Source organism: Poromitra crassiceps, assembly GCF_964638095.1.
Source record: "Poromitra crassiceps genome assembly, chromosome: 9".
Classification (NCBI taxonomy): Eukaryota; Metazoa; Chordata; class Actinopteri; order Beryciformes; family Melamphaidae; genus Poromitra; species Poromitra crassiceps.
In genome coordinates, this window is record NC_139630.1 from 51,762,961 (window position 1) to 51,790,236 (window position 27,276).

Below are 27,276 nucleotides of genomic sequence, written 5' to 3' on the forward strand. Positions count from 1 at the left end.
TGCAATTTTAATTTGGTCCGGTTCACTTTCACACAGCAATTTGTCAAGCGCACCAAACTTTCTGAACAATGTCACGTGGTCGAAACAGGCACTCGTCTATTGGACAGAATAGAGAAGGGAAATCTCTCCTCTCTTCAGCAGGCTTCTTGCCTGGCTGAGGGCTGACTGAACAACACAAGTGAATCCGCAAAACACAAACCATGGAGCAACACCACCTGCAATATTGGGATTTCTGGTTTTACTTTGGTGTTACTATCAAATAAATATTTTACAAGAATGTGCCGAATATGAGCAGCAGATGAGGCAGCGAGGCAGTACGTCCCGAAGGAGAAGGAAAGCCAGCTGTTGAGAGACAACAATGTGTTGTTGTTATGACAACGTACGTCACGCGGCGTGCAGGTACTGTACACGTGTGCGTGCCACAGTGTTTGTTTTGCTCACTTCTACTGTCTTCTACTCATGATGCACTGGCGCTTCCTATTTGCTCTTGTGTTTAGTCCGGTTTGCTTTCACACAACAAACGAACCGCGCCAAGGTTCACTTGGAAGTCAACCGAGACCCACGTTGTTCAAGCGGACCAGAGTTTGCTTGTTTGTTCCGCACCAGAGTTCGTTTGCGCTTTCACACCACCCCAAACGAAGCGCACTATCCAAGGAAAGGAAACCTGGCGCGGTCCAAGTGGACCAAACAGCTTATACTGTATGTGAAAGAGAGTCAAGACCTTAATCATCTTTCCTGGTTAAATAAGGTCTAGAAAGGAGCTGAGAGGTTGTCTATGCAAAAACAAATCAAAATCACAGATTATTAAAAAAAAAACCTATAGGATGCATGTGCCTTAACAGCCAGCTTTATAGTGGATATAGGAGTACCAAGCCCCCCCGAGGCGACTTCATGGGATTGTAGGTTAAGGTAAATACACCTGATCAATTTGGCCCTATTCTTGTTCCCTCTTTTTCTTCTTCTTGTCCTTTTTGGATTGCTTCTCTAGCAGCACTTCCTTGTCCTCTCCTATAACACTGCCCACCTGTTCTCTGTGCTTCTTCTTCTTCTTTTTGTGTACAACTTCAGATTCTACACTTTGATTCTCAGTTGGGTCGCGTCCATTTAACAGCTCAGTTTTATCATGTTTTTTATGCTTTTTCTTCTTGGAGGAAGTCTGCTCCTCCTCGCAGTTCTGCTCCACACCAGAGGTGGCGCTACAGTCCTCAGTCATAGCTCCTGCATTCTCGACCAACTTCCTCTTTTTCTTCTTCTTCCCTGAAGGGGCCGACTCGTGGTTCTCACTCACTTCCATTGTAATGGGAGCCGTGCACTCCACCGCTGCCACTTCACCAGAGGTGGCGCTACAGTCCTCAGTCATAGCTCCTGCATTCTCGACCAACTTCCTCTTTTTCTTCTTCTTCCCTGAAGGGGCCGACTCGTGGTTCTCACTCACTTCCATTGTAATGGGAGCCGTGCACTCCACCGCTGCCACTTCAATCTCCTCCGCAGGCTCTCTGGTCTTCTTCTTCTTCTTCTTCTTCTTCTTGGGCTCGCCCGCGTCATGGCTGGGACTGGGATCCTCAGACGGCCCGGACATCTCGCTGCTCTCTGATGCTGGATCCCGGGCCTGTTGGCCACGAGCCGTCTTCAGCCGAGCCATCCTCTGGGCAAAGTACTCCTGCATGGTGAGAGTGCTCGTCACGGTCTTGGTGATGGACTCCGTGTCCAGTTCAGAAGTGGCAGGAGTCAAATGTTCCTCCTTCTCCCCCTGGGAGTCACTGCTATTGTTCTCCTATAGACAGAAAAGATACAAATGAGAAGATGGGGAGGATAGTGTTACACGCAGCATTTAGAGAACCTGTACAGAAATAGACAGCACACAATGGTGGACCCAGGGGATTAAAGTGATCATCAATCATCAGCACACGTTAAACCCAGCAAATCTTCAGTTTAAAGAGCCCAAAATAGGCTTTTGATGCAACAATGGGTGTTAAAAGGATCACCCTAAAATACAAATGTATTTTTAGGCATCGACAAAGAATCGGAGACCCAAATATCAGCAAGTCTGACATGCATTTCATCGTCTTTTTCTTACAAAAACACAGCAATGCAAGTTAAGTGCCAACCATTCAGCTGTGTGTCCTTGCATAGTCAGCTTTTCAAACTACCATCGCTGCTCAACAGCTGCTCTTTTCCCCCCTGCTTTTTCTAGGTAGTGAGTGACATCACAAAACTATTGTTGATTTAGATCCATTTCTAAATTCAAATAATCAGGCTGATTAATATTTACACATTTGTCCCATTAATAATTGGTGTGTGTGTGTGTGTGTGTGTGTGTGTGTGTGTGTGTGTGTGTGTGTGTGTGTGTGTGTGTGTGTGTGTGTGTGTGTGTGTGTGTGTGTATAGCGGACCAGGATAAAAAGTACTAAAGTCGTTTCAGACTGTCCTCAGACTGTCTGAGGAAGGGCTTTGCCCCGAAATGTCACACGCTTCTGGTAACTGAATAAAACCTTTGGGAGCAGCATTACCAGTGTGTGGACTCTACTACTTTTTATCCTCACTTGTACTTTGGTCCTGCACCTGGTTTAAACTTTTTTTTTTTATAATTGTGATGTGCGTGCCTTTTGTACCTTTTTATATAGCGGACCACACACACACAAAAAACAATTATTAATGGAATAAACGTGTACAAATTAATCAGCCTGATTAGTTGAATATATATATATATATATATATATATATATATATATATATATATATATATATATATATATAGCGGACCACCAGGCGGAGCCCCGCAGGCTGCTCTAAGGTACATCGACAGTAGCTTTTAAGGAAGAGGACAGGGCAGCACTCAGTCACTTCCCCTGGCTTAATTGTCCCGGCCAGTTTGGTCAGTCTGGAGAACTGAATCAGTCTGGTCAGTCTGGAGAACTGAATCAGGTCTGGTCAGTCTGGGGAACTGAATCAGGTCTGGTCAGTCTGGAGAACTGAATCAGGTCTGGTCAGTCTGGAGAACTGAATCAGGTCTGGAGAACTGAATCAGGTCTGGTCAGTCTGGAGAACTGAATCAGGTCTGGTCAGTCTGGGGAACTGAATCAGTCTGGTCAGTCTGGAGAACTGAATCAGGTCTGGTCAGTCTGGGGAACTGAATCAGGTCTGGTCAGTCTGGAGAACTGAATCAGGTCTGGTCAGTCTGGGGAACTGAATCAGGTCTGGTCAGTCTGGAGAACTGAATCAGGTCTGGTCAGTCTGGAGAACTGAATCAGTCTGGGGAACTGAATCAGGTCTGGTCAGTCTGGAGAACTGAATCAGGTCTGGTCAGTCTGGAGAACTGAATCAGGTCTGGAGAACTGAATCAGGTCTGGTCAGTCTGGAGAACTGAATCAGTCTGGAGAACTGAATCAGGTCTGGTCAGTCTGGAGAACTGAATCAGGTCTGGTCAGTCTGGTCATAAACTCTTCTCCAACCTTTACGGTAGGCTAGTGCCGCCTGTTTAACAGGGCCAACTGTCTGACCGCAGAGGCACAATACAGTGGAGATTTCTTACTGTACAGCATGAACAATTTGTCACGCCACCCCAGCGCCCCATTTGTCTTCATTTTCCTAATAGCCTACTCAATGCATAATGATTTGTCCTGAAGAATACAGAAGCTCCTCCTGAGAGTCACACTAAACAATACTGCCGCTCTGTGTATTACCTCAGAGATGGCGACGTGGATGGCATTTTTCAAAGCCTACAGATTAAGAGATGAATTGAAAACACTGTGTTGTATTGAGTCACCTTATGCTTTGGCCTTTATGCTTTTACATACAGATTACACCGTTTTGACCCTGAATACTGAGTGAGACAGACAAGCAAATTGATGGGCTGCTACAACAATGAGCATGTAGATGTGAACGGGTCGTGAGAGATCTGGATTATGTTGAAATGCAGTGTGCCGCTAGTAGACTGTGCAGTGTGCAGTATATTCTATCTGCATTTGGTTGTTAATCTGGTTAGTAAGGAAATTCAGGATTACCGAAGGAGTTTCATTTCCCTGAAGCCTCCAGGGACTTCAGTGAGAACCCTACCAGCTATTAGTCTCTGTCCTTAACTCACTACAAGGTTCCTTATAGTCAATACTTTTCCATAAGGGCCACAAAGGTGTAGAGTAGACATTGTTTTGAGGTCTAATACATTGATCAAAACTGTAAAAAACAAAAACAAAACACCTAGATCATTCTGCAAATTCACCCAAGGCTGGAACAATGTTTTTTTTCCAGACTTTAAATTATGCAAGAAATTTTACTTTGCAGATTTTTCTATCACATATGTAAGAATGACATAATAATAATAATAATATTAGACAGAATAATAGATTAATAGATAGATAATAGCACTAATAGCACTTCACATATCAGGGGAGGGTTGGGGAGAGACTCAACTCATCCACCACCGATGTGTAGCACCCACCTGGGTGATGCAGGATTGTGCCAGAACGTTCACCACACATCAGCTATCACGGTGGAGAGTTGAGGACTGAATGTGCCAATTAAGTAACGAGGGATGATTAGGTGGCCATGATGATTAAAGGAAGGCCTGTTTGGGAATTTAGCACCAGGGCACCGGGGTGACACCCCTACTCTTGTGAAGAATGCAGATGGGATCTTTAATGACCACAGAGAGCCAGGACCTCGCTTTAACGTCTCATCCAAAGGACGGCGCTCACTCACAGGACAGAGTCCCCGTCTCTGCCCTGGGGCATTGGGGGAGATTATTCATGAAACCAGAGGGGAAGAGCACCTCCTACTGGTCCCCCAGCACCACTTACAGCACCAGTCTCCCATCCGAGGTGTAACCACAGCCAAACCTGCTTAGCTTCCCCAGGAAAGCCGGTAATGCAATGCAGGAGCCACTGGTTCTTTTGACATATTAGTCTGCTTCTATAAAAAAACTAGAACGACCGCAACGCGGACTTATGCCTCCGCCATTAGTTCATTCTTGAGTCCAAGTGGATGTTGGAGCCAAATTGGAAGAAATTGCATCAAGGCGTTTCTTTGCAGAATTGGATATTTGAGCCAAATGTGAAGAAATTTAGTCAAGGTGTTACTGAGATATGGCGTTACCGAGCTTGAAAATGGCATTTGTTAGGTCACTGTGACCTTGACCTTTGACCTTTGATAACCAAAATGGAATCAGTTCATCCTTGAGCCTAAGTGAATGTTTAAGGCGAATCTGATGAAATTCTGTCCAGGCGTTCCTCAGATATCGCGTTAACAAGCTTGAAAATGGCGTTTGAGAGGTCACAGTGACCTTGACCTTTGACCTTTGACCACCAAAATCTAATCAGATCATCCTTGAGCCTAATTGAATGTTTAAGGTGAATGTGATGAAATTCCGTCCAGGCGTTCCTCAGATATCGCGTTAACAATCTTGAAAATGGCGTTGGAGAGGTCACAGTGACCTTGACCTTTGACCTTTGACCACCAAAATCTAATCAGATCATCCTTGAGCCTAAGTGAATGTTTAAGGCGAATCTGATGAAATTCCGTCCAGGCGTTCCTCAGATATCGCGTTAACAAGCTTGAAAATGGTGTTCGAGAGGTCACAGTGACCTTGACCTTTGACCTTTGACCACCAAAATCTAATCAGATCATCCTTGAGCCTAAGTGAATGTTTAAGGCGAATCTGATGAAATTCCGTCCAGGCGTTCCTCAGATATCGCGTTAACAAGCTTGAAAATGGCGTTCCGAGAGGTCACAGTGACCTTGACCTTTGACCTTTGACCACCAAAATGTAATCAGATCATCCTTGAGCCTAAGTGAATGTTTAAGGCAAATCTGATGAAATTCCGTCCAGGCGTTCCTCAGATATCGCGTTAACAAGCTTGAAAATGGCGTTCGAGAGGTCACAGTGACCTTGACCTTTGACCTTTGACCACCAAAATCTAATCAGATCATCGTTGAGCCTAAGTGAATGTTTAAGGCGAATCTGAAGAAATTCCGTCAAGGCGTTCCTCAGATATCGCGTTAACAAGCTTGAAAATGGCGTTCGAGAGGTCACAGTGACCTTGACCTTTGACCTTTGACCACCAAAATCTAATCAGATCATCGTTGAGCCTAAGTGAATGTTTAAGGCGAATCTGAAGAAATTCCGTCAAGGCGTTCCTCAGATATCGCGTTAACAAGCTTGAAAATGGCGTTCGAGAGGTCACAGTGACCTTGACCTTTGACCTTTGACCACCAAAATCTAATCAGATCATCCTTGAGCCTAAGTGAATGTTTAAGGCGAATCTGATGAAATTCCGTCAAGGCGTTCCTCAGATATCGCGTTAACAAACATCCGTACGGACGTACGGACGGCCGGCCGTACGGACGGACAACCCGGATCCATAATGCCTTCGGCCTGGCTTCGCCGGCGGAGGCATAAAAAGGGGGGTTGAATTTATAACCCTTATATCAAACATTATTGAGGCTAAATGATGGGACAGGTGTTCAAATGGCCTACAAAGTTTCCCGTTGCCTCAGAACCTTGCCTAGAAATAGCCCCAACTTCTAACAAGGGGGACATGGCCCTTCAGGTGAGGTGCCATTAAACTAAACTTTTCCAACTTCCCAGAGAAAATCTATACTCCGTGTGATTACACAATGCCATCGTCTCTGCTGGGGAGACTGGGGATGCTGCTCAGAGCCTCCCTCTCTGCTGGGGGAGACTGGGGATGAGGGCTCAGAGCTGACAGCGTCGAACAACATGTTAACTGGGATTTGGGAAGATGGCTGGGGGCCACTTTCCAACTGCCTGTGAAATTACTCTCAAGAGAGGGAGCGGGTGAGTGAGCGAGCGAGGGAGAAAGAGAGGAAAGGGGAGAGAGAGAGAGAGAGAGAGAGAGAGAGAGAAACATCCTCTCCATCAGGGAAGGTGGCTGGAACTTTGTACGCGTTTCATCCTCACTGCCTGTGGATCTCTATTAGACTCTGATCTGACAAGAGGGAAAGTGCTGTGCTGAGCATAGGCTGGACACACACGCAGACGTATGGCTCTGCTCCTACAGAGCCAGTCAGCATTACTGACGCCCTGGAGACTTTGTTGGTCAGTGTTGAGTAACAAGATATATAAAAACAAAAAGTTATTCTTATGCTAGAATACATTTTTGATCAGTGACCAAGCAGCTTAATCAAATAAAAAAGGTTGCTAGTTTTGTATTATTGGTGATAACTTTTACCTGTATCTTCTTCACATTCCCCACTTCTATTGTGTGTCAAACATTACTAGAGCTGTATCCTTATGGGTGACAGACATCTTGTTTCCCTATGTCCAATGTTGGGGCTGTTTTCTCTGCCCAGTTCTTCATTATTGCAATTATCAGAAGTTAAAGCATGCAGTCTACAACAAAACAGATTCTTCTGAGTATTATTAGGACAAATGGCAAAATTAAGGAACCACTAACGTAAAGCATCATAAGAGCTGAGTGGGCCTGGGGCCAGAACCACCACAGTATAAAATCAGTCAGAAGCTCAAAAAGATGTTAATTGTGGTGAAATCTGAGGCATCACTTATGAATCTCCATAAAGGATTCAATTGTTTTACGATCAGTGATTATGAACTTTTAATCTTGGTATAGGAATGCCAAAGGTCAAAATGTTAAGAGCAGCGATTCCCAAACTGTGGGCCGCGGTCCTCTGGTGGTCGGGAGGTATTGCAAGTAATTGGTTGACATTGTAAATCTATGGCTTTCAGTGTTGGTCTTCCTGGTTGCCAGAGTTAAGTCTGTCACAGTGCTGGCCTGGGACAAAGTTCACAACCACTTACTTACTTCTTGTAGCATTGTTTCAGACCTGCTCCCCCCCAGATAACTCTTAATATATATTAACACATTTCTCATCCCTTGGCCAGTCAAACCAGAACACTCTTGTATAATGTGTTGTATCTTTCCTAATGATGACTTAAATCACATTAAAAAAGCCATCCGAAGGATAATGATGGTATATGCAATTAGGGAAGCACGATATATCGGCAATCATATCGGTATCGGCAGATGTTAGTCATTTTTTAACATATCGGCATCGGTCCGATGTTGCAATGTTAATATCGGTTATCGGTATCAGCCAAAATGTTCCCATTGAGAGGAAACATTGTGATAAATCTATGATTTATGGGCTTTTCCAAATGTTTTGGAAATAAAGAAATGCATAACTTGTTCAAATTCACAGTGTTTACATGTGTTTTTCAGTATGTACAAAATTTGATTATCATAAAAATGTGTTTTTATACAGATCATATCGACATCGATAAATATCGGTTATCTGCCATACCAGCAATGTTATCAGTGTTATCGGTTATCATATACCAAAATTTTCACATCGGTGCATCCCTATGCACAATAATAATAAATTGGAAATTTTAGACATTTTGTCTACTGCATTGTAATCCAAATAATATGAAACGCTAATATTATGAGGTGAGCAACATGAAATGCTAATGCATTGCAAACATAGATGTAGATGAATTTGCTATAAGCTATGAATGCCAAGAGTGTCATGAATACCAACTTGCAATGCTGAGCCTTGTAAAAAGATCAAATAAATGTAACGTCTTTAATTTCCTATAAGATTTGAAAGTTTTTATTTTTTATTTTTATAAATGCCTTGAAAATACAATTTCAATTAATATGCATGTAACCACCACCTGTACAGTTCAAAAAGTGATGAAGACAATTCATGATGACAGTTTACACGATTGCTTGGACTGGAGAAGAATGAGTGAAAAGGCAGGCCTGGGCAAGAACACAAGGCGGGCTGAGGAGTGAAGGAGGCCTAAGAGAATGCACCTATATTCAACCATGTCTCCTCCTCCTCCTCCTCCTCGCAGACCCAGAACCCCAGGAAAAGGATGCGCTCTGTGCACTGTGTGCAGTTCTGAGATAAGGCTCGTTCGGCAGAGGAGCGGTCTGGTTGGCTATCGGGCCCTTCCTGCTCTGCCCCCCCTGGCGGGGGCGGCGGCTGGGCAGGGAACACGGGGAGGAGGGCCCCGCAGAGGCTCCCAGAGAAAAGGAGAGGGTGGGAAGACATTCAACAGGCGCCTCCTTCAAGACTCTCCAGTTCTATCTGTTCCCTGCTAATGTGGCCAATGGAAAAGCACGTGCCAAGGTGCCAAGACACAGAGGCCAAGGCATTCAGCAGCAGAGTCAATCAAGCCAACGGAGGTATGATGGAAAAGGTTCATTAAGAGGGCAACCGAAAAAATTTTACCTGCTAAATCAGGGACAACTTGAGTGTATTGGGAAATAAAAGACTACCTACTTCCAAAAGTTTGAAACAAGGCCAAGCTGTGTCTACCAACTATTATTGACAGATGGACTTTAACGGCTCCATCGATAGTAGTTTGGCTTCATCACAACTGGGAAATAATTTTGCGGATGTTATCAACCATGTGATACAATACAATTTCAAGCAGCTTAGTATAAAATATAGTTCCAACCTTAGAGGTAAAGTTTACAACAACAAAATCACCCTGGAAGTGACAGTATCGTGGGAACCCCATTTCCCACAAGCGGTGATGAAACCAGTGGATGTGGTTTCTTGCAAAGCTCTACACTACTGATGTACGTGCAAGATCAAATGAAACGTGTGTAAACTACTTTCAGGAGCATAGAGAGGTTTCTATACATAAGCAAATTGACAAGTAAATCATCACTCTTTTGGTCAGATTAGATGAACAGGTTAAAACTTGGTTAACATCCCCAACCAGATCCATTTATTTGATGCACATAAGTGACACTGACAGCACTTTTTAATTGGCTCCTTCATGATTGTCCCCCAACAAATCCGAAAACCAATTGAGCCTCATCCTGGAATACTAACTGCAGCAGAGTGGAAATTTAAGGTATGAGGTTCACACATGTTGGCGATTCACTGACGATGTGGTTTGTTGCACAGTCCATCACTTAACAAAAAAATACAAAAATACAAAATAAACCTCATGGCATATTAGCATTAAAAGTTATCTAAATATTAACAGTTACACTATAAAACTAGGAATCTCTGTCACACATGTCGGGTGTATTGCTGGGGACCCGGATTTGGTGCAATTTGGACGTTCAATATGAATAAAGTTGCAGCGGGGTGCACAGCGCTTTATGCAGCAGCAGCGGGGTGCACAGCGCTCTATGCAGCAGCAGCGGGGTGAACGGGCACTGCACTAGTGTGTGTCCTACTAATCAGCTTTGCGAGGAAAGAAAACACTTTTGGTTCTGTTAATTAGCAGTTGACAGAGCCGCAGTTACCCATTTATTTTCTTAAGAAGTGCCTGTTTGCATTACTGGCTTTTTCTTTTCTTTTTTCAATAATATCCAGCCAATATTGGTTGGTTGTCTTAATTGCATGAGTGTGTTCTCATTGTCCTGCCACGATAATAAATTTGGCGATAGTCGAGGTGTATGGATCAGGCCTGGATGACACAGCTGTCTCTCCCTGATGAGCACACAGGTCCAGCAGCCCATCCTTCATGAGCCTGATGTGGGCGGACAGAGAAACAGGTGGATCCCCCTGCTTATTCACGGATAAGCAGCATAACATTTCGCTTTGCCATCAATTTTTTTTTCCCCCTCCTTTTTTCTAAAGAAATGACACTGCCTCCAAAATGTTATTGGTAAGAATTATTGTTTCGTGTTGTGTTCCTTTTGCTATTCTGCAGAAATAACTTTAGGAAAAATACAATTTACACAACGTAAGAGGCAAAGTTAGAAATCGTAGAAAGACGTAGCAAAGGTACACTATGCCACACGTGGAAGGTTCTACACAGCGATACCTTTGCTAAAGGCCAACCCTCTGTGTTTAGTTAAGACAAAAAACAGGAAAAAAAATTAGGTTTTGAAAAATTGCACTTTGTGCCCAGATGCGAGAACGTTTATCATAAGTAACAAATGAAGGCCACATTATGCATGCATGCAGCATGACTGCCCTGCGCTTGTTCAACATTGCGAGCGCTTGCCGACAATGAGCAGAGGGGTCTCCCCCACCGCAGCCCCAGAGGAGGAAGATACAGCGATTACTTTCCCGGGGTGTGATTTATTAGATTAAAGAGTCAGTGATTAAACTGGAGTCGCTGGCTGTAAACAGCCCAGAGAGGTTCTGGAGATCTTTGGGCGGTTAGCTTCACCAGGCGCTAATTACCCCGGCCCCATGCATGCTAGCTTAGGCGCGTAACTAAGAGACAGACGCTTGCTTGTTCTTTTTTTTCTCCCCTGCCTACACTAATCTGTAAGTGTCAGCGAGCTGGCATGGCCAGGAGGGAGTAGTCCACACAACTGCCAGGGAGGTAGGTAGTGTGTGTCTGCGTGTGTGCGTGCGTGTCTCTGTGTGTGTGTGTGTGTGTGTGTGTGTTTGTGTCTCTGCAGGTGGGGGTGCTGTCTGTCACTTGGCGGGCCCGTTTATTTGCGGCGGTAGCAGCAATGGGGCCTTGTCAACAAACATGCTGTTGAGAGGTAGAGCCGCACTTGAGAGGCAGAGCTTTTGTTTGAGGCAATTAGATGTTATCCGAGAGCGAATTAGTGCTCCTCGGTCTCACAACAAACGAGGCACGAAGCACGAGTGAAACCACACTCCTGCCACGCCCCCTTTACCTGGCACCGCCTCTCAACGGACTCGTGCTGACAACAGACAACTAACCCCGTGCAGTATGAGTAACTCAATCAAATAAGGCTGCTACAACAAAGATGTCTAGTGCACTTGTATATTTACTAGTCCGATCATGTAAAGCCAAATGAGGCAACATATCTCAGGTGACACACTACTAATAAAAGTTAATATCTAGGGAAAAAAATCAAGGTATTTAAAATAGCAGTAATGGATCTACCAGTCAAACTTGTAACTTCTGCCAGACGTCTCAGCCCGTAATGATTATCGCAACTGAGGAGAACGGCTTCATGGAATAATAATAATAATAATAGTGTAACATCTGACTCATTGTGATGCTGAATTATTACAAAATTCAAACAACGACCAGCCTAGTTTCTTGACCATGTTGGCAGTGGCACGGGCCTCAGCAGCAAACCATGAGAACTGTACTATAGTGTCTTAAAGAATTTTCGTACCGAAGACGTTTTTTCTTCTTCTGCGCTGTCAGCAAAGTTTCACCGCTTGGCTCCGCCCATTGGCTCCCTGGCGCCCTGCCGACGCATCTGCCAAACGCCCGAGCCGAGCCCCCAACCTGCGGCCCCCCCTGCCCCATATTCCTTAAGACGGCGGTGCCGGGGGAGCCCCCGCGGACGTGCGATCCTTCATGTGGACGAGGCGTGGGCAGGAGGAACCCGCAACAGGTGCCACCCGATGAGGCTTGATCCTCGGCCCTTTGTGCCTGAGCCCGAGTGGGAGTGGGAGAGGCCGCAAAGGGTCACGCCGACCCCTGGAGCAGGGCGCTCTACGCCGACCCACTGACTGGATGACTTCAGACGTCAAAACAAGGCTTGCACCAAATTACACGCCAACATCTATCAACCCCAGACATCTTTAAGGAGTACAGAAGTAATGAATTGCTCTCTATCTTATAACAACTTTGACGTTACCATAAAAACTTGCCCGGGAAAAAGATTACAGCCACAAAGCGGTAAATGCTAATCACTGTGCTGGAAAAATTCAGCTTCATTTCCGAGAGATATATATGACAGACATTTTTAACTATGATAATTGAAAGTCTGTTTTGATTTACTGCTTCATGAAGTAAACAGGGAAAAATTCAATTCTGCGAAGGCTTTCAGCCAAATTAAAAGAAATGCCATTTATCAGGTTGAGGATTATTTACAAAAATCAATCAGTGGCAGAGTAGATGAATCACTGAAATACAGGTGCCTAGCTGAAGATATCATATTATCTGCTTTCAAATTAATGGCTGCTTTCATCTCAGTTCCACATTCCACAGCAAAAAATTTGGAGCAGAAATTTGGGACAAAAAAACACACAAAATAAATCAAGCATGAATCTAAAAATCTAAACCAAAAAAAACAAACAAAAGTTAAGAATAGAACAAAAATATACAATTGTCAGAATTTAGTCTTTTTCCACACAGCCAAAAGAGAGGGGGGGGAAATATAAAACTATGGGGCTTGTGTTTCCACCTTTCATGCGAGCTGGCGGCTTTAAAAAATGGCTAACTTTTGTTGATGTATGAATCGGCGGGGAGTCTATTTATCAGCGGGCCCTCTGCGGTCGCCCGCTCGGGTCCCTCAAGTCACAAGCCGCGTCGCTCCCCTTTGACTGATTAATTAGCCAATCAGAGGACATTTTTCACTGGGCGGCAGGATGGTTTATTTCAGCTAATGCCGGGCTTTCCAGCCCGGGACCGTTGGAGCCTCGTCGGCTCTTTCGGCCTGCCTGAGTGGCCGGGCAGAGGGGCAAGGGAGATAAATCAAGCTGGGCCGGCCCTCCATGTGGCTCCCCTAACTAAACCCCCTGAGGAGGGCACGGAGAGCTGGGGGGGGAGGAGGAGGAGGACAGGGGAGAGAGGGGAGAGGGGGACACAGGACAGCCAGGGGCAGTGCTCGCCCGCCGATAAGCAGAGGGGAGCACAGGGCTGCCAAAGTGCCTTCATTTAGAAGTGGCCGGGGCGCTGCGATATCTCGGCAGTGGAGAGGCTGTCGTTTGTCATGCGCTGAGTAATTGTGTTGAGGGGCACAGGAGGAGGCAGGAGATGAGGGGGCTCGCAGGCGTGGGACGGCTGATGGATAACAAGAGAGGACCGGGTGATGGATAGCAGGGAGGAGTGTAGATGGACAGGTGCTCCACTACAACAACTCCATCGCCCTCAGTGGCCTGGGAGGGTAAATAATGGTCTTGAGCAGACATTTTCAGGTGGAAGGGTGGGATGAGGTTATCGGTGCTGGTCATTCTGTGTGTTATTCATCTAACAGACATTTTTCACAGGGAAAATTATCATCGTAAAATTCTGGTATACTAAATATAAAATTCAGGCCAAAAAATGTTTTACAGTTGAATTTTAACTTCAAAAGAATCAGATTTTATACCTGACTGCAGTTGTATTAAAAAACAAAAGTGGCTGTAAGCTACTGAGTTAAATGGCACCACCTCAGGACAGGAGGAGCTTTCACCATGCATCAAAATAAAGACAGTAACTAAGTTGAAACCAGGTCATGGATGAGACTTAGCAAGTAAACATATAACCAGTACAGATGAGGGAGCAGATAATGTGTCCATATTTGCTCGTGTGTTGCTCTCTACGCTGTCTTTGATGAACAGGAGCATGTGGGACGTGTGGGAGTGCGTCTGTGTGTGTTTGTGTGTGTGTGTGTGTGTGTGTGTGTGTGTGTGTGTGTGTCTGCCTGTCTGCGTTTCAGGGAGCGTTGCGAGCAGCGATAAGGCGCTAGCAGGAAGCACATCACTATGGAGGAAGGAAAACCCCAGCAGTGGGGGGGGGGGGGGGGGGGCTGCAGAGACAGCAGTGGGTGGTGGGTGAAGTGGCGGGGGGGGGGGCTGCGGGGACGTGGGAGAAGATTCATGAGAGGGAACGCGAAAACAGTGTTGGAGAAGCCGATCCAGATATGGGTTGAGTCCCATGGCCTCACCTCGTCAGGGGTGCAGATATGCGACTGGTGGCAGTTAAGTATGTGCACAGTACTGCACACCCCTACAAGCCAACGCTCCTTCTGTATCGGTGCCACTAAGCCAAAAGTCCCATTGTTGATATAGGCCCTACTCAGGGATACAAGGCCACGGACCAGATTATGCACTACTCTTTGGGGTATTGAGCGTACGGGCCTGACTTGAGTGCGTGTATACTCCGGTATGATTCTTTTCGCTGCAACAGTAATGTGGACACTAATGGCAGACTAGTGTAAGCACAGTTCAGTGTGGGCCGAGGGTCACCGGCAGTGTCGTGGACACATTCACAGGACACGGTCACAGGAGATCCTGCACAATGCCTGGAGCTTGATTGGTCCATCACCCTTCTTCACCTGTATCCAGCAACCTCAGATGTTGCAGGGCCTCTACACAGGGGGCCTCGTGGGACGCCATTGTAATTGTGTTCAGTGTTTTCGATATGGTCAATGGTGTCCCTGCTGGCTGAGAAATAACAACCCGTAACCAAGCAATTAGGTAAAAAAAAAAAAGATGGCGCGTATCGCTTGCGTTTTCCAATGTTAATCAGCGAGGGAGCAGTGGCCATTGTGATGCTATGGCTCAGCCTCATCATGGGAACAGTGAAGGTTTTTCGTGCAATTTATGGATTTTAAGATGCCAATTTCTTCAAGGCAAAGTGTTTGAGATAAAGAGGGGGGAGACGGCACACAATTGTGATTTGAGATTCTTCTGGCTCTATAGGGGTCAGCAGAACTTGTCACGGCAAAACAAAATCGGTTTTATTTATTGGCGATAATCTATCGATCCACACTGAAATATACAGTTTGTAATAAGTGTAATAAGTAAATGTTTCAATGCATTTATTTTTATTTTTTTATACAGCCTTACAGCTCATGTATAAGCAAAGATTCATCAAGACTAGATAATAATGCAGTCTCATATCCACCTTGGTTCATCGATAAGGTTTATAAAGATTATTGTGGCAGCATCTACAACCATCACCAACATGACCTTTTTGTGAGAAATAAAACATATATACAGTATTTTATTATTGATTTATTTTTGCCTCAAATTGCAGAACTGCATATTGTCTGCACCAGAATTATGTTATTATACCATTACAGTGAAGGTCTCTTAATTCATTCAGTACAGTGTTTCCTTTACATTCCTTTAGCTGTGGTGGCTTCTTGCAACTGGAAAACTGCCCCTACATCTGAGAAAATGTAAATACCGGTACTATGAAAAATCATCAGCTAGCCTCATTGTCCATGCCAGCAAAAGAATATAGCATAATTTTCAACGCATTATGATGATCAATATCCAACTAAGAGCAATTGTTAAAACTGAATCACCTACTAGAACCAATGCCCAGGAATAACCCTGGGTCTCAGAAGCAAAATGACACACTGCATCACGGCCAGTATGAATGTATCATTTGTGACAATATGGATGATTGGAGTATTACTTTGCAGTCGACACATTCCTCATTGAAAAAGCATCTGCAATGGGCTAATTAGATATAATTCAGGGAACTGATGGCAAGTCAATTTACGACTTGGCTTTAATGTCAAAAACAAATGGTCGTCTGTGCAGACCTTAATGGGCATTGGGACAAAGGACCAAACTTGTAACTGCCTCAGTCTTGTAAGTGACATTTGAAAAGCAGGGGAGCCTCCACAGCACCAAAGGGCAAAGTGAAGTTTCAAGTGACCAACCACCACTAAGAGCAGAGAGAAAACGGTCACTTTTTTCTTTTCTTTTTTACAAGCGTCATTTCCAATTTTTGCACACCTCATCCCAATTTTGATTTGCCAGTAATGGTGCCCGTTGGCACACTTAGCTATCTGATCATGTGACTGCTCCGAGACAAAAGTAGAGAAGAGGGAAGTGTGGAGGAGAGGAGAGGAGCAGAGGGGTAAGAGTGCAAATCCTTTAACTGGATTTAGGTGCTTTTAAAGCTGCACGCTACCTGGCTAATCTAGGCCCACAGGCGGCTCAGGAGCCGGGGCACTGTGGACGATCACATGACCCACTGATGGAGGCATCAGCAGCACTGATGGAGGCATCAGCATCAGGAGCACTGATGGAGTTATCAGCAGCACTGCTCATCCTTTAATTACCGAGACAGAGGTAGATCAGTCAGAGCCACTTGGCTCGAGGTATGCCATCTGCTCCCCCAGTGCCCACTTAACATTGACTGGGCTAACGGCCCTGCTCCGTTACATCCATCAGCCATCCAAGGAAGGCTTCCTTTAGCAGTAGTCAAAGATGTTCCACTGCTTGTGTTGCAACTGATGGCTGCGTCCAAGCAGGGGGGGGGGGGGGGGGGGGATCGCCAAGGTTAAATTCTTGATGGCTGACGCATGCGTCCTTCCTCATTGAAATAAAGTTGAACTGATTGTTTTTTGGTGAATCCATTCAAAAGACAATTTTATATAGTGTATATATGTATCTGTATATCTATACACACACACATCTATATTTGTCTATATATATCTATATACACACACACACACACACACACACACACACACACACACACACACCTCTAAAGTAGAAGTTTCAAGAGAGGAAATATGGAGATGTGTGGGCTGTAGATTGGTTTGGTGTCCCTTACCTCCTCCTGGTCTTTAGCGTATTTTGCCCTCTTCCCAAAGATACAGTTCAGGTCTGTTTCACTACGGCTGGACAGGTCCTTCCCTAAGGGGAAATAAAGCATTTATTTAAACAACATTTTAAAAACTCCACCCTGATCAGATTTATGACAAATTCAGTCTGTCCATTTGGACTCTATCGCTCTGGCACATACTGTAGAAGCAACCAGAGATGGGGACTTGAGACTTGGTGACTGGGACTCGAGTCGAATCCCCTGGGAATTGCTTGAGACTTGGGACCAAATGGCTTCGGACTTACTTGAGATTTGCACCAAAGTGACTTGGTCCCATGTCTGACCTCAACACAAGCAAAAATGTCCAAACCAAAAATAATTTCACAGAATGCTTGAAATGTTAGCAATACATCAGCAGAGCTTTACTTACAATCATAAATATTTGGAGTTGGAAGGGAGAATGTGTGCATGTGTGTGTGTGTGTGTGTGTGTGAAGGGGGGGATGCGTGCCGTGGTTTGCCTTTTGCTACAGGGATAAAACGGCAAAGAAAAATAAACCGCCGACAAGGTCTGCCATGCCACGCCTCCGGATTCCCATTTTCAACCCAGGCCTCAAAGACTCCTGGAGCACAGCGTCGCCTGTCTCAGGCCCGAGTCCTGTTCGTACAGCTGCATCCTCTTCCTCCAGCAGGGCCCTGATAACATGTGGTTATTTATTGCTTTAAAACCTCTATCTCCCCCCCCTCTCTTGGCTTTGAAAGTTACTGCAAATGCAGGTCTAAGGAGCAAAAGCCAAGGAACCAAGCCGCTATGTTCTCAACTAAAATAAATGTGGGGAGGGGGTGGTGTGTGTGTCATCTATTGATCTTAGGTCGAAGGTAAAATTATGCCATATCTGACCTTTCTGCTGTTTTGGATGAGGAAGTAGCTGTCAAAAGTTCTGGGGCTAAGGCTTTCAGGTGAAAGTGCAAATAACAATGTGGAGATAAAAAGGAGCTTAAGCGCCGAGTTTTTCCCTGTTGAATGTTCCCGAGGTGGCTGAATGCCACTGGGCAGGATGAAGCACGGGGCACTGCTAAACGTGCAAGCGGAGAGTGTTATGGAATACCTGCTGGTTTCCAGGCTCGCCGTTGAGATGGCAACATGACATGTGCCACTAGTGCAGACATAACTAGTCAAACCAGATTTCGCTAATCGCTGACGGCTCTTGGCAGGCAAATCCACTAATCTGACAACTAAAAACATTTACAGACTACTAAAAAAAAGCCAGAGCGGGAAAGATCAAAGGAATATGAACAAATCAATGTCTCCAGTGTTTAACGAGGAACTGTGCTGAAGGTAGATCTGATGTTTTGCAGCAACGGATGGAGCGTTGTAGTTAAATCAGCAGCCCTGGCTGTCATGACAGGTGATAGATGGGGGGGCAATTAAAAGTAGGTTACTGGTTGATGCTGTGGGCACGGGCCTGAGCAGCGGAGATTTTGGTACCTTTTCCCACAAACAAAGGCCATCAATCCTCTGTGCTGGCAGTGAGGGAGCATGGCCGAACAGGATATCAATAAAAAGCAGGAGTAAGGAAGCCTTCTTTCAGAGGGAGCCTCGGAGCGGTTTGCGATGCCAAAACATTTTACAGACCTTGCTATAGATTTAATATCAACAGCAACCCTCTGAATAAACCACTTTTGATTTTGGAATTGACTGGGCTTGGTTGATGTTATATAGACCAGTGAATTGTCAAAAAGGGCAGCTTGACTTAACGTATTTTTCCATCGTGTCATGTTTCAATTCAATTGTCCAATGTGTGGCCCTTCGTTTACTTCATCTTAGTCAGTATGGCCCTCTGCGGGAAAAAATGTGCACACCCCTAGTGCAGACTCTCACGTGCCTCCTCTGACACACGTGGAGTCACCGGCCGCTTCTTTTCACCTGACAGCGAGGAGTTTCACCGCGGGAGGACTTAGGACACGTACCCTTTGTCAGGCTTCCCACCCACAGACATGGCCAATTGTGTCTCTGCAGGGACGCCCGACCAAACCGGTGGTAAATATGGGGGCGCGAACTTGCAGCCCTCGTGTTGGCAGGCGAGGGAATAGACCGCTATAACACCCGGGCACCCCTATTTAGCCTTTCTGATGCTATTGCATGCTATTGCATCAGTGGATTTATTTGATGCAGAGGTATCTGCAGTGGGAACTGGGAACCTCTGTTAATATAGACACAGGTTAATATATCAGAGGAAAGGAGAATCTGGCGTTTAGGTAATCTAATGTGTATTATTTTAACAATCCTGAACATGATGCTGTTTCCCTGCACATCCAAGCTAGCAGCACATCTAGAACTACACATGTAGCACCTGACAGTAGAGCACGACTGATATATTATCGGTCGGCCGATCACCGATATGTCGTTATCGGCCGATAAGTTGGCCAATATTTTTTATTTTATTTTTAAAAGGTATAGACAGCAGCATGTTGTGTGTATTTGATCCTTTTTCTTGACTCAAGTTATTTGTTCTATTTGTGTTGTTATATTTCTAGTTATTTATCATTATTAAATACCCAGTGAAGTCTACAGTTTCAGTACACTGTCATTTTGGACACTAAAGTTTATTGTTAAACTGTAAAATATCCTGCCTCATTCATTACATATCTCAAGTCATGTAAAAATATCTTTGTCAAGTGTTTGATATTTGAGGGATCATTGCAAAAAATGTGTGTAATATAATGTGCATATTTAAGAATATCATCTGATATATCGATATCGTAATTTCTTTACTCCCTAATATGGGTATCGGCCCCAAAATTCCAGTATCGGTCAGGCTATACATGACAGTCAACTTTTTCAACCCCTCATGTAACAAGCTTAGCAACGCTAAATCCATTACCAAGCTTTAACCTGGCAACAGCCACAGGTGGTATGCAAAGGGGCGTGGCAGGGTATGGGTTGCTAAGTAACTCTGTGGTTGCTCATGCCAATCCAGAACCCAATCTGGACATAGTGTGGTAAAGGGGTCAAGTGAAGGTGATAATAAAAACAAAACAAAAAAACGTTTTTTTTCCCTGCAGCTGTTGGAAAAGCTGTTGCAGCTTTTCCGGTCTCCTACCACTGTGGGAAGACCATACATAGTTTTGCTATTCAGACCATTTCAAAGCTGACAGTTTTGCTGTCAACACATCAGCCAGACCACCTAAAGCAGGTGGAGAACTGAACTCTCATGTTTCAAACTGAAGTTGCTAACTGTTTGTGGACAAACGAGAAACACATGGTGTTAGCATGACAACAGTTGAAAGCACTGCAGGTAGAAACAGGTAACGGTGGCGTGACTGGCGTCTAGGGTTCCCAGAGACAGTTGATGCGTCCACTGCCTCTGGAGCCACGTTGATGGTGGCCTTGCATCAACCCCTGACAAAACCTTCTCTCCTGCATTGTGCTCTGTGCTTCCCAGCTGTCTGAATAAATACTAATTACTGGAGGAGAGTAGAGTGCCCACTGTTTTTGTTGTTGTTTTTTAGGGGGGGGGGGGGGGTAGTGTTCAGTTCTGCCTGCACTTTGGCTTCCCCTGTCCTTCACAAATAGCTGGTGGCGATAATGGAAGGGATCTCACGGCCTCAAGTGGATTAGAACTTGAACTTAGGTCCTGAAGGATCAGCTGACTTCATTGGGTTGACTATAGGCTGGGGTAGGTATAGTATAGAGATACAGTATTGGGTTGACTATAGGCTGGGGTAGGTATAGTATAGAGATACAGTATTGGGTTGACTATAGGCTGGGGTAGGTATAGTATAGAGATACAGTATTGGGTTGACTATAGGCTGGGGTAGGTATAGTATAGAGATACAGTATTGGGTTGACTATAGGCTGGGGTAGGTATAGTATAGAGATACAGTATTGGGTTGACTATAGGCTGGGGTAGGTATAGTATAGAGATACAGTATTGGGTTGACTATAGGCTGGGGTAGGTATAGTATAGAGATACAGTATTGGGTTGACTATAGGCTGGGGTAGGTATAGTATAGAGATACAGTATTGGGTTGACTATAGGCTGGGGTAGGTATAGTATAGAGATACAGTATTGGGTTGACTATAGGCTGGGGTAGGTATAGTATAGAGATACAGTATTGGGTTGACTATAGGCTGGGGTAGGTATAGTATAGAGATACAGTATTGGGTTGACTATAGGCTGGGGTAGGTATAGTATAGAGATACAGTATTGGGTTGACTATAGGCTGGGGTAGGTATAGTATAGAGATACAGTATATCCTAATCTTGCCCCGGTGATGAAAGGCGCCCAAGGTCACAAACATCACAAGTGTCCAGTGGTGGATGACATACACATACAGTATGAGGCAGAGCGCGGCCTGAGGTCCTCACATCAAAGTCGAGGTTGAAAGCAGGAGATCAGGCCTTCATCATGGCTCTTAAAACGATCTGCCTGAGGAGCGCAGACTGGACAAATCGGTTTCACTTTTTAAATCACTTCTCAAAACCCATTTTTATAGACTTGCTTTTACGTAAAGACCCTTTATTTTGTTTCTGTCGCCCCTTTTATGATTCTTGTCTCGCATTGCTTTACTGTTATTTTATGCTTTGTGTAGCAGTTTTTTTTTTATCCTTTTAAAATAACTTTGTAACTTTGTTTGGAAACCTGCTCTATGAATAAAGTATCTCGAGTATTATAAATGTGGCCTTGTAAAGGCCGGGCCAAACTCACAAGGGAATGATTCGTGCAGGTACTTTCTCATGGGGTCAGTGAGGGCGTTTTGGAGAAAGGAGGGGTGAGAGGAAGAGTGAGGAAAAGAGATGTCCATCCTTTGTGTTGTATGTGTACCTTGTGTAGGTGCATCTTATCTGTCTATCTGACACACAGCGCCTTCTTCTTCTGCTCCGAGCTAAATTAAGATCACAAAAACAGGGCGAGGGGGTCTGGAAGAGAGATTGAGGCCGGGTGTTATCTGGCAGGGTCATCTAATGGGTCACGTGGCCACTGGGAGGTGGTGCTTTTGGGGGGCCAGTAAATGGACACGCCAGATGCCCCAAACAGGAAACAGGAAGTTGCTACTGAATGACGTAAGAAAAGGCTCTTCCAGGTGAGGTAAAAGTTGAGATATTTTGTTTTCCCAAGCACACCGACCTATAAGGTACATTTGAAGCTACAAGAAAGATCACAATGGAATTACATTAACAAATGTAGCATTTGATGAACTGGTGCATTACACTACACTGCTTCCTTCCTACAATTTGCATGTTGCCAAAGGAACTGCAAGCTTGCAATCACATAAATCTACATAATCTAATATGAAATATTTAACTACCGGTAGATGTATTGGGGGGGGGGGGGGGGGTTATGCTTAATTCTAACCAAAATAGCATCTCTAATGATTATGAACTTACTATGAAATTACACCTGTACCGTAATCACCCAAATGTGCTGCTGCATGCTCAAGCAAAGCTCCTCGAGTCTGGAGTACTGGTTACTCATTTTGGCCTCCAGCAGTGCTGAACACCGAATCAGTCCTCCTTGTGCCTATCAGTGTACTGGCCTTGAACGGCAAATCTCCACTTCCTGACGTGTAAAGGAGTCATGAAAGTAGAGAGAGGAAGAGTTATTAATAACCTTGCTCCCTAGCACTGACCGGACCAAATGACCCAGCACTGACCGGACCAAATGACCCAGCACTGACCGCACCAACTGACCCAGCACTTTCTGATGGAGTGCTGCTCTGATCCGTGTCTGTGGTCGGAGCCAAGTGCACATGGCTCAGGGAGCCGTCTGCCTGCCTGTGTGTGTAGGTGGGAGGGTGAGAAAGCAGAGGCACCCACCCACTTCAATCGCTCCCCTCTGAATCAATTAACAGTTCACCTCAACCGCTTTACTTTTGATGTGAACGGCAGAACCGTTTTTATTATGACTTAGAAAGGAATCGCTTTTGACCAGGCACAAACTCTGAGCAACTCGGCGAGCTGCAAAAGGATAAACCCACCTTTTGTGAATTTCATGTAATGAACCCTCTTTCTGGAGGTCTTGGACTTCTCCTCCAAGCTAAAGCCTTGCTGCTGTTCCTCTGGTGGAGGGTCTACACATAATGCAAAAAACAAACAAACAAAAAAACAGTCACATACATTGTACATTGTGTAATTAATTACATATCATATATAATAAGTACCATTGTGCCTAACTTCTGTAACAATTTCCATGCGTCAGTATTCTACATTTGCTTTGCTTTCCTGCACAGTTATGACTGTTAATTCATCAGTGTGATTTCATCCTACAGTAGTCTTTCCTCTCCTAAATGTTGCAGTGTAGCACCCTCTACTGTGCAACAGATGAAGCAAACAACCAGAGACAAATTCACATGGCAGTCATTTGCTGTAGTCTTTTGTTGCTTTATATGTAGTGAAATAAATAAATATGAAGTAAATAAATAGTAATAACCAAATAGCATAATATACAGACTGTTTCACCAATCTGTTTACATACCGTTGGTGGTGTTTTGACTGTGGCAGTTGTTCAGGTCAGCAAGAAGCTGATTAAAATCATCTTGGTGGGCAATCCAGTTATCCTGTAAATACAGCATATTTCAACACACACAATAAGAAGAAACTTCTATTCAACAACACATCTCTATGCATAAATTGCATCACTTCAATCTGTCATTTCTCCAATAAGGCACAATTTTCAAAGCAAATTGGAGCTAAACGTGGATGTATACATTTTCCTATTGAGTTGAATTGCCGATGCCAGTAACGTTAACATATGATTGGCTACTCTAAACTTTTCTTTGCCAACAAACTGCTGACTAACGTTATATCATTGCTACTGATTTCATGTGTTGTCGCATGTTCTCAGGTAATGACTATACAGCTGAGTTGCTGTCAGGGTGTAATCACACATTAAGCAATAATTTGAAGTATAGAGCAACAAAATAAATACATTTTAAGATTAATAGCTGCAGTTTCAACTAAGTCTTCATCTTCTGTGTGCTCACCTCATGGCTGGCAGTGGTTCCAAGACCCAAGCTGTTGTTTTTCACTTTAACTTTGATATGATCTGTGGAGCCTTGCTCAGTTCTCCCCAGACCCTTGACAGGAAAAGAGAAGACAAGATGTGATTCTAATGCTCATCATTTGGGCATCAGTTAAATTTGCTCTTGTACACTTTTTTATTCTGAGCAGAATGTCCCAATTGTAAAACCTACAAAACAAAAAATAAAAAAAACTGCATGTATAAACTGTGTTGTTTATCATAACACTTTTTCACAAACGATAACTCATCCCTCTTCACGAAATTTGTGATTTTATTCAAAATGCATACTGTTCATAAGTGGGTCTACTTGATTAACATTATGAAGCCTACAGTATATCTATACAGTCATAGACAAGGTGAGTTTGTGAAGAGTAAATCGACTATTTGGGCTACTATGTGCCCCTATGTGCCGAGTTCTCACGTTTCCATAAGTGCAAAAAAGAAAATAAGTAATTTATTTATATAAAGTTTAATCACAGGAATACTGGTGCTAACCAACTTCATGCATTATCTCATATCTCTTCATTGTATGTGTGTATTGATGCGAAATCACTGCTGCTGACCTAAACAGACCCACCTCAGTAGGCTACTCTTACCTTGCCCTTGGACCACCCCATACGCTCCAGCATCTTCTGGCCAAATTTGGAGTCATCCTTACTCCAGGAGCTGTTCCTGGGGTCAACAGACCACTTCTGTTTCCTCCGGGCTACACAGTGCAGATCAACAGTGACAGTGTCAGTGCTGCATAACCCAGCTGTTAACGAGGCACAACTTGTGCCACAAACCCCCCACTGCAAGCTGTCAGGACGGCTGGACTGTCAATGGGAGAATGATTCAGAGCAGAAGCAAAACACCTTGTGACATTTCAACCCGCGGCCATGTTGCCCTGACAGCAGTGCTGCTGCTACAACTGTCCTGTCAAAGGCTCGTGATACTGGCTCTCACATATATCATCATGAGTTGGTAAAATAATATATCTAAACACATGTGATGTGAGCTAATGGCAAGCAATGTTACAGAGCAAACATGAGGGCAGCACACGTGTTTGCACTATGGCTATGCAGATAGCTAATGCTAGTGTTAGCTAGGACTGGTTACGTCACAATCTACAACATAGTGAATGATGTTGGGAGAAAAATGCCTTGACAGTTGATAGTGGCACATTGAGGCGAAAACAAAATAGCATGTTGGAATAGTGTCGCCTATGGAGAATGATTAAAATATGTAACAAATATTTTGGAGCAAATTACTCACGTTCAGCAAGCATGGACATCCTGGGGTCTTTGACGGAAGCCGCGTAGGCATCCTAGAAAATGCCTGTACAAAAAGTCACTCCACAGTGCTCCACACACACAGTTTTTGTTGTTGTAAACAAACAATCCGGTAAATATAGGCTATATAGGCTATTTCGTATTTCGTATTCCATACGGATGGGCATGCATGACCAATTATTGATACTGCAGTGTATGTGCCCCCCCCCCAAGCAGTTTTTTTTTTTCCCACGGTAGTGAATGCATTTCGGCAGCAGAGGGCGCCATTCCCATAAACTCATTGTGACCAGTCACCCATACTTGACACAGGTCAGGTTAGACTGAACCAAAAGCCTTTTAAAATCAAACGGTCATGTCCAATTCACAAATTTTTATTGCATAATATGCTGTGCAATTCCTTACTTAAAGCGAACAAATACATGTCATATTACCTTTACCTGATACCTGTGACACTCCCGCATGCACTCCATCTGGAAGACAGAATTCAACAGCACTGCCTTAGTGCTGTCATAAATATCATAATTGCATGGAAGCTGCTAAAAAGCAATTCTTGGCACTCAGACAGGATGTGACATTGCACCCCCCCCCCCCCCCCCCATCCACATGCTGGATGCATCTAAATAAATAGTCTTACATTTCTCCTCTCCAAAAGACAATCAGTGCACAATGCAGATAGCCCACTACCCCCCACTTAATTCCCACAAGCCCACACCACCAGACACAAACATGCAACCCTTCTCTTCTTTATTTGTCGGACTCTGCGTCGCAAACACATTACACTGCACAAAGCAAGCAGCTGCAGCTGAGACCTGCTGGGCCGACTGGTTTCCATACATGAATATTAAAATCCTGTTATGTAACTTGTAGGCAACATAGGTCATGAACTGCATGTTCCAGCAAATGCCATGCATTAGATGAAACAGAACTGCAGCATTTGGTGGAAAACATGTCATAACATGTGAAGTAAATGAGAGAGTTGGTGGTAATGATATGATGATATGATATGATATGATTATGGAAAATGCCAAGAAAGTGTCCTTGAGTCAAGTGGTTCACAAAAGCTTTTACCAATTGTATCAGAACAGGGGGGGGGGGGTACTTTGTGCTGATATGAGGTTGTGCTTACAGGCGCCTGCAGGCCAAAAAGGAACATATGAACGATTATAAGATAAGATAAGATTTTTTGAAGGCTTGTTCTTTGAAAACAAAATTCTTCTAGTGGAAAAAGGTCTGTGTTTCTCTCAGAGGTATTAATCTTTAATATATATTTAATATTGTTGGGCTGTGTAGGCAAACCTGAGGAGTTGTTTGCCATAGGATGTACAATCTTGTTTCATCAGGGTTTTTACTGTGAAAAGTGACAGAAATAAATGACACAATGAAAAGCCTGGAAGAGTTACATTTATGCTGTCATAAGGGATGAAATGAAAGCAAAAACAAAAAAGTTGTCTTTCACTCTTAGACATCTGACTCTATGGCCTTGTGCAGAGTGAGTGAGTGAGTTTAGGTTTTCCCATGCCCGGTTACCAAGCAGGACTGAAAATTCCATCTTCTACTCTACTGGACTCTGCATCAAAGAGAGCAGGTGGGGAACCAGACATGTGACAGAGCAGGTTCTTGCTCTGTATGTAACTCTATTAATCACACTAGCAGCCTAAGAATGGCTCTTAGCCTATGAGCTCACCTTACTTATTGTATTCAGCTTTCATTCATCATTTAAATCATATACATTATAGATTTCTCTAATAAGCTAGGTAGAGTTTATAGCACTCTGTTAAAAAAGTGGAAACTAAGCCGAAAATATAGCATGAATAAAT

General features: G+C 44.2%; 1 protein-coding gene across 1 annotated transcript; it reads right to left on the reverse strand.

The window, feature by feature from the left end:
- Positions 1–888: 888 nt before the first annotated feature.
- pinx1 (PIN2 (TERF1) interacting telomerase inhibitor 1) lies at positions 889–25,461 on the reverse strand (the record flags this gene model as incomplete). Its single annotated transcript, XM_083643246.1, has 7 exons — positions 889–1,774; positions 17,174–17,256; positions 23,146–23,238; positions 23,643–23,724; positions 24,151–24,243; positions 24,785–24,894; positions 25,443–25,461. 7 exons carry the CDS (start codon positions 25,459–25,461, stop codon positions 935–937), a joined length of 1,320 nt encoding a protein of 439 aa, XP_083499372.1. The 3' UTR covers positions 889–934.
- Between the last annotated feature and the right edge of the window lie 1,815 nt (positions 25,462–27,276).